General features: G+C 42.8%; 1 protein-coding gene across 1 annotated transcript in view; it reads left to right on the top strand.

Moving 5' to 3' along the window:
* Positions 1-5,339: 5,339 nt before the first annotated feature.
* Positions 5,340-8,698, top strand: part of IL6R (interleukin 6 receptor) — a 59,592-nt gene continuing 56,233 nt past the window's right edge. Inside the window, exon 1 of the mRNA XM_044674733.1 lies at positions 5,340-5,432. Coding sequence (XP_044530668.1) covers positions 5,348-5,432 — 85 coding nt within the window. The 5' untranslated portion in view covers positions 5,340-5,347. The remainder of the gene's footprint in view (positions 5,433-8,698) is intronic.

Here is an 8,698-nt window from a genome sequence, read left to right as displayed (position 1 = left end):
CAATACTGCAAATCGCTTCTTAATCTTTTTCCTGAGACCAAGCGTAAAATTGATATTGCAAAAATTGATACTGCCAAAGAAGGGAAATAAAAAGGCATCTCTCTGCCACTTTGCAGAAGTGAGGGGGTTAGGGGCACAGAACGCAGTATAAAATGTCAGAAATTTTCAATGTGTTGGCTAGTTTTGCTTAGGGGTGTGCTGCAGAAGAGCAATAAGGGCTAGGCAATTGAGGTTAAGTGACTTGCCCAGGGTTACACAGCTAGGAAATGGCTGAGGTCAAATTCGAACCCAGGTCTTTCAGTCTCCAAGCCTGCCACTCTATTCTCTGAGCTGACTAGCTGTCCCTGAGAAGAAGGTCCAGTCAAACTGGACAGATTGTTCTCTGATCTCATCCAGCTCTCCCTCATGAGAGGCTATCATCTCTGTGACTCTATGTCTTCTCTCTACTTCTTAAAATCTTTTTCCTTCAAGCAATAGCTCAGGTGCCATCCCTTTAAGAAAACGTGGCACCATTTTCACCTCATTTCTCACCAGCCAAAAGCAATCTTCAGATTTTCCTCTTCAGATTTTCTTGGCAGTACAGCAGCTAGATTTTTCTTTTGTCACCATCACATGTGAAGCTTGTAGTATATTTATTTGTATATCAAGAAGTACAGGACTTGGCAGTCTGAAAACCTAGATTCAAAACAGTTGTGAATGAGTCCCTTAACCAATCTCTCAAACCAGTCTAAGGTTCTAAGTTGTAGAACTATCAGAGATCTCTGACATCTTATTGATGCTGTGTCCATCCTATTAGATTTTTGAAGGTAGAAACTGTCATGTGTCATTTTTTAACCTCTTTCCTTCTGTCTAAGGACTGATATTACGTACTGGTTCCAAGGCAGAAGAGCAGTAAGGGCTAAGCAATTGGAGTCAAGTGACTGGTCCAGGGTCACACAACTAGGAAGTATCTGAGGTCATATTTGAACTAATGAAAATGAGTTTTCCTGATTCCAAGCCCAGTGTTCTATACATGGCACCAACTAACTGCCCTGATCTTAGGGAAATCATTTCAATTCTTCAGACCTCAGATTTCTCAGATTGTATGACTAGATGGTCTCCAAGGTTCCTTTCACCTTCAACCATCGATGTTCTCTAGTTTTATCTATCATTAACATTCTATTTCAAGGTTTCCAGGGCAGATAGGTAACTCAGTGGATAGAGCAGCTGGCCAAGAGTCATGAAGACCTGAATTCAGACACTGAGTGACCCTGGGCAGGACACTGAACCCTGTTTGCCTCAGTTTCCTCATTTGTAAAATGAGCTGGAGGAGGAAATAGAAAACCATTCCAGTGTCTCTGCTAAGAAAACTCCAAATGGGGTTGGAGGTCCTGAATAACAATAACAATAGTGGGCTCAATGACTGTTAAGCAGGCTTTTTTCCCACTTACATGTAAAAAATTTTAATAACCAGCTTTCTGAAAAAAAGTACACAGGATGGACTTTTCAGTTTCATCTAAATTAATAACATTTTCTTGATTATTTTCTTAAGTCACTATGTTCAACAACAACAAAAAAGAAGCCCTGATTTGGTAACCATTGCTGATTTCTGGAGTGTAAATGCTCACACTGAAAATTTAAATTGAATTGAAAGATTTTATTTAATTAATTGATTTAGAATATTTTTCCATGGTTACATGATTCATTCCCTCCCCTCCTCCCCGCCCCTAGCCAATGAGTAATTCCACTGGGTTTTACATATGTCATTGAGTAAGACCTATTTCCATATTATTAATATTTGCATTAAGGTGATCGCTTAGAGTCTACATTTCCAATCACGTCCCCATCGGCCCATGTGATCAAGCAGTTGTTTTTCTTCTGTCACACTGAAAATTTCACAATGAGTTTTCCCAAGCTGGACTGAGCTGACCCCAACAAACTCTCTCTTTTTTTTAAACCCTTACCTTCCATCTTGGAATCAATACTGTGTATTGGTTCCAAGGTGGAAGAGCAGCAAGGTCTAGGCAATGGGGGTTAAAAAATGACTTGCCCAGGATCACACAGCTAGGAAGTTCCTGAGACTAGATTTGAACCTAGGACTTCTTGTCTCTAGGCCTGGCTCTCTATCCACTGAGCCACCCAGCTGTCCCTCCAGCAAACTCTTAAGAGTGTTCTGCTTGCTTTCCATCATTGTCATCTTCAATGCACACACTAAAGCAACAAGCCTACCATCATTCTAAGATTTCTTCTCCAGTTTTCTGAGTTCTCAAACAAAAGTTTCCAGGAATGAGAAGGACACAGTCAGCTTGTTCAGAGCCTGACTTAACTGAGCTTGCTGGACATGTCCTTCTGGCAACTAAAAACCCAGTATGGCTGCCACTGTAACATTCTGTATGGATCACCAGAAGCAAAGGCCATTCTTACTGACAAAGAAATGAAGCATTTGAAGTATAGTGGAAAAATCCTAAAAAGTCCTAGAGGCAGAGGACCTAGGTTCAAATTTTGCCCTGTCACTTATTTATTACCTTTACAACTTTGAGCAAAACACTTCTTACTCAGCTTTGGTTTCTTCATCTGTAAAATGAAAGGGTTGAATGAGATGATCTCTAAGGTCCTTTTCTGAATCTATTATCTATGGTCATCTTGGCTCTCAGTAAACACATTAGCCTTAATACCCTCATTTGTAAATCAGAGACAGTGATAATTGCACCATCTTACCTCACAGGTGAAGAAAGTACTTTGTAAACCATAATGAGTTGTTATCAGTGTGGATTGCTAAGCCAGGGATCATGGGGCCCATGGAAGTGATGACTACATAGGAAGAGAGAGGCTTATCCCTTATCCAAACACCAGAGCTGCCCTCCTGTCTCACTGTTCAGCTGCTTTCCTACTAGTGACCCGAGGAACTAAATTCTCATCCCATGAGAAGAGATAGGCATTATTTTTTTAACTTTTAGTAATATTTAATTTTTTCCCACTTACATATAAAAAGAATGAGAAGAGAAGTGGACATTGGGGTTTAGTTTTTAGTCATATTTTATTTTTTCCCACTTAGATGTAAAAATAATTTTGAGGGTTTGTTTTCTCATATTTTGAATTCCACATTCTTTCTCTACCTTCCTTTCCCCCTCCTTGAGATGACAATTTGATCCAAGGTATACCTGTGTTATACAAAACAAATTTCCATACTCATCAAGTTGTGGAAGAAGACACATTTAGAAAATAAAATGAAGAATGGTCTGCTTCAATCTGCTTTCAGACTCCACCGATTTCTTTCCTTCAGGTGGATAGCATTTTTCATCATAAGCCCTTTGGGGTTGTCTTGGATCATTGTGTTGCTGAGAATAATTGTCTTTCACAGTTGATCATCTTACAATATTGCTGTTAATATGTATAGTGTTCTCCTGGTTCTACTCACTTCAGTTCGCATCAGTTCATGTAAATCTTTCCAGGTTTTTCTGAAATCCTTCTCCTTGGTATCTTCTCCATGCCCTATATAATGTTTTATTGTATTTCCCCCAATTACACATAGAAATAATTTAAAACATTTATTTTCTGACAGTTTGTGATCCAAATCTCTTCCTCCCTCCCTTCCCTTTCCCATCTCTACATGACAAGTAAATCTGTTGAGGTTATACATGCACTATCATGAAAGACATGTTGCCATATTTATCAAGTTATGAAAGAAGACAGGTATCTCACATAACAAGAAAAAACTCATGAAGGAAATAAAGTGAAAAGTGGTGTGCTTTGATCTGTATTCAGACTCCATCAGTTCCTTCCATGGTAATGGATACCATTTTCCAACATGGATATCTTGGAATTGTCTTGGATCCTTGCATTGCTGATAATAGCTAAGTCATTCAGGATTGATAATCACACAATATTGCTATTACTGTATACATTGTTCTCTGGTTCTGCTCACTTCACTTTGCATCATTTCATGTAAGTCTTTTCAGGTTTTTCTGAATTCCTCCTGACTGTCCTGTTTATTATTTCTTATGGCACAATAATATTCCATTACAAACATATACCACAACTTGTTTAGCCATTCCCCAATTGATGGGCACTCCTCAGTTTCCAATTTTTTTAGGGCATTGTTTTTCAGGGTTTGTTCCCAACCAGAGCTCTAGGAGTTTGTCTCTCTACCCTTATAAGAAAAGCATTACATGGAAAAATATTTTAAAATAAATATTAAAAAATAAAACCTAAAAAAAAAAAAAGCACTGACCTAGTTAGGTGGCAAAAAGGGGCAGAATGCTGGACCTGGTGTCAGGGAGAGCTGAATTCAAATCCTACTTGTGATACTTAACTAGCAATAGGACACTAGGCAAGTCATTTAAACGATCTGCTTCTGTTTTCTCATCTGTAAAATGGGATAATAATAGCACCGATTTCCCAGGGTTGTCAGGAGAATAAAACAGGATAATATTTGTAAAGCACTTTCCAACCACTATACAGTGTGTTTCCCCACAGTCAGCTTAAAGCCGCCCTGACTTGGGAAATACCCTATAAATACTAGTTGTTATTGTTTTTGAGGAAGAACTGACTTCAAGTCTCGGCTGTACCACTAACTTGTTGTAGGGTTCCGGGCAAGTCTTCTGAACTCTTTGAGCCTCCGTTTTCTGATCTGATAAACCAGGTATAATACTGACACTCCCCACCCCATCCCTTTTCCCTTTTCCACTGGGTTGCTGAGAAGAAATCAGTCTATGAAAGCGCAGGGCGCTCCTCTAACCAGAAGCTCTCGCGTCCCCTCCACGCTCAGGTGTGGAGTGTTGGCTGGAGCCCCGCCCTCCCGGCTCCCCTCTTGGCAGGACTGTTTGTTGCTCAATCGGCTCCCGATTTCACAATCGCACATGGTCGATAGCCGCTGCAGGGCTGAGTTCCTCAAATGTTTTCCTGTGTTTGCCAGGACCATCCACTACTCTGAGTCATGTGTAAGTGGGAAGTTGAGCTAAGACAGTCAGGGCTAGCTGACAGTGAACGAGAAAGGGAGTGAGAGAGGGAGTCCCGCGTCTGGGCGCTCGTTCGCTCACTCGCTCGGCTGCTCCTGCCCCTGCTCGGGCGGCACAGGCAGGCAAGGAGAAGAGCGTGGAGCCCGACAGAGCCCGAGGCACAGGGCAACGCAGAACGAGTGCGTGGAGCAAGCTGGGAAGCGGAGACAAGCGCGGTGCGGGCTAGGTAGCGGAGCTCGGCGCGGAGCCGGCCGGGGAGCGCAGAGTCTGCTAGGGAGCGGAGAGCTCCCCGGGATGGGCACCGGGAGTGAACCTGATATGACGAATGGACACTGGGAGGAGTGAGGCCGGCCAGAGGCTGGGGAGGGCCGGTCCCCATTGGAGAATGGTGTTCTAGAAGAGAAGGAAGCATGCTGTCTGCCACTTTGGGGCTCCTGGCCGTCCTGTTCTTGGCTTTTGGAGATGGACTGGTCCCAGAAGGCTGCCCCAGACTAGGTAAGCTATTCTCTTTCTCTTGGGAAGTCTGGGGGGTGATGGGGCACGGACCGAGGGTGTTGTCTCTGGGACTACAGACAGAAAAAAGGACGGATTGACAGAAAAAAGTCCATACTGGTGCTCCTTGCTTAAACTGATTCCCAATAAACTCCATCTGGTTTCCTAGAACACTTGGGACTTTTGACTTCTTATCAGACATTGGCCCCATCAATTTCCTCATCTGTAAAATGGAAAAGAGGGTTGGACTAGATGATTTCGGAGGTAACATCCCAACTCTGACGTTTGGTAGTTGTGTAATTTATGCCAGGAAGTCCAAGAACCCCGCAGAGCCCCTGTCCATCTTAAGACTGTCCATCTGCTTCAGCCGAGAGACCTTCCACCTGGAAAGTTTTCTATTCTGATCAAAACATTAGATTTGGACCTCCTCCTCCTCTACCCCTCAGAAAGATTCTATGCTATGTCTGATGGACATAAGGCAAGGGATAGGTCTTTGATGCTTCACCTGCTCCATCAGTGGCTGTTCTCTTGTGGGAACAGGCCTCTGCACCTGCTCCGTGTGACTTGGTTTCTCTCTGACAACCAAGACCACTTGGGGCTGGCCCTCAGTACTCTATACTTTCAGCACCTGGAGCCTTGTCATCCTCCCCCTCATCTGCTCATAGGGAAAGGTCTGAGTTAACTTTCAGATGTCCCAGGGGCAAAGATGCTTGAACAGTTTTCTTGTGGGCAGGGCTGTTTCTTCCAACCTGCCTCAACTCCTCTCCCTTCCCGAAGGCTGTCCCTGATCTGCTCCCAGCCTCAGCCCTCTGAAGCTTTGGGGATGACTCCTTCCTGAGTGTGAGGTTGACTGACATCAGCAATGCTGAGTCACTGACCCACTCTATTCTCCTCTTCTCCAGTTCTCCCCTCCACCCAGTCCTGGCAAGTCTAGAGCTTGTTTTTCTGGGAACCTACTGCCAAGATCTGGAGATCACCAAGTGACTAGAGCTAGCAAACCCCAGCCCCCACTCCCCCTTCCTGTCAAGGGTCGAGGGGAGATTCTGCAACTGAAGGGCCCCATTTGCTTGATGGTTGGTGATTCTGAATCACCACCGGGGCAAATATTTCCACGAATATCAAGGCCTTGGCTGGATGCCCAGGCCATACACAGCATGTCTCAGTTTCTCTTCCAGCTCTGGTGGCAGTGCCTCTGGGAGGTTATTTTTGGGTTTGTGTGTGGCTGTGAGGATAACTAGAAGGCAACAGGTTTGTTTCTTGCAAGGATCAATCAGCTCTGGATGGTTAGCCCCAAGGTACCCCATTCTCACTGTGTCAAATATTGTCTAATCAAGTCTCTGGCCTCTAAGCAGGCAGAGTGAGCCAAGTATGTGCCCTTCTCTCTCTTTTCTGGTTTATTCCCAAGGAGAGGGTGTGAATTGTCGGTCTGCTGTGTTGAAAAGAAGAAGGTAGGGGGAAAAGGGGCGGGGTGAAGGGGAAAGTAGGAATATGAATCATGTAACCATGTTAAAAATGAATATTAATAGATGTTTAAAAAAAAGAAGGTAGGGATGGTAGTCTTGACAACCTCTTGGGTTCTCTTCTAGATCTTTGAGTGTAGACTGACAAGACAGCAAGACTTTATAATGTGAAAGAAGTTAAAAGGAACAAGAAGGAAGATCCTGACACAGCTCAAAGTCATGCATTATCTGCTGGGGGCTTAGAGAGAAAGAGGAATGTCCAGAGTACCAGCCAGGAGAGTCGGGGTGAGGAAGAAGAAAATAACAAGGGAGGAGACAGGATGAGTCTCCAAGAACTGTAGTTGGTATAGGTAGAAATTCACAATACACATATACTATCCCTAATTGTACCTTAGTTAGGGGGAGCCAGTAGGGAAGGTTCTGTGGCAGGTTTGAGGTATTTTAGGCAGGCTTTTCTTTCTCTCTATGCAGCAACTCTGGGCAAATATTATTTGGAGGAAGTATCAACTTGCCTAGCATCATAGGAAAATTCAGAGAAGCAGAAAACATCCAGGGTCCAAGCTATACACACATGCAGGTACACACACCTTCCTACAAGCCTGAGAGTAAAAATAGAAAAATAAGAGAAACCAGGTAAGGCAAATGGATCAAATGACTTAGATGTTCAATTTCAGAGAATCAGGAGGTGGGGAGGGGCAGTGGTGGATAGATATTAGAATTGTCCCATTGGGGAAATGCCAACAGATGCATGTGATCTGATAGAATGTGAGTATAAGGCTGAGAGTAAAAAAACCTGAGTTCAAGTTCTGCCCCTGGCCCTACCATTTATCTTAAATCAGTGAAAGCTTATCTCTCTGGATTTCAATTTATTCAACTGTAAAATAAACAGAGATTATTCAAAAAGAAAGAAAGAAAGAATCCTTACTTTTCATCTTGGAATCAATACTATGTATTGGTGCTGAGGCAGAGGAACAGTAAAGGGTAGGCAATGAGGGTTAAGTGTCTTTCCCAGGATCATGCAGCTAGGAAGTGTTCCAGACCAGATCTGAACCCATGATCTCTTTTCTCCGGGTCTGGCTCTCTATCCGTTGAGCTACCTAGCTGCCCCCAACAGGGATTACTCAATATCTTTTTGATACTGGTAGAGAAAAGTGCTAGACTTGGAGTCAAGAAACCTGGGTTAAATACTACTTCTATTATTTATTAGTTCTTTGACCCTCAGCAAGTCAATTACTTCTATGAGTCTCAGTTTCATTATCTGTAAAATGAGGATAATAAAAATTTCATCAGCTACCTTACAGGATCATTGTGAAGAAAGCATTTTATTTTCTTATAGCTCCAGGTAAAATGCCAATTTTTCTTATGAATCCTGGCTTCTGTTCCCTTTCGTAACTCAAAATATGTAAAACAATTGTTTTGGCAGTTTCTCCAGCTCCTAACTTTCCTTTTATTATAATCTCCTTCTGCTCCATCCTTCTCAATCTCATCCCTACCCCACAGGTGTCCAAGCCTAGAGCTAATAGGACCCATAGACAGACTTAGTAACTATTTATATAACATGATTTCAAGGACCAGTTAGATTCACTTGCCTCCCAAAATATCTTTCTTTTCTTACTCACCTTGGTTTTCTGATACCTGATATCCATAATTAGACATTCAATCCTTTGGCTTAAAACTTTAAACTTCTAGTATAATGTAAAGACCATTTAAAGTTGACTTCTTTCCTTCCTTCCTTCCTTCCTTCCTTCCTTCCTTCCTTCCTTCCTTCCTTCCTTCCTTCCTTCCTTCCTTCCTTCCTTCCTCATTTCT

Source organism: Gracilinanus agilis, chromosome 4 (assembly GCF_016433145.1).
Source record: "Gracilinanus agilis isolate LMUSP501 chromosome 4, AgileGrace, whole genome shotgun sequence".
In the NCBI taxonomy this organism is placed as follows: domain Eukaryota; kingdom Metazoa; phylum Chordata; class Mammalia; order Didelphimorphia; family Didelphidae; genus Gracilinanus; species Gracilinanus agilis.
The sequence above is the reverse complement of the archived record's forward strand: the minus strand, read 5'-3'. Positions and strand labels throughout refer to the sequence as shown.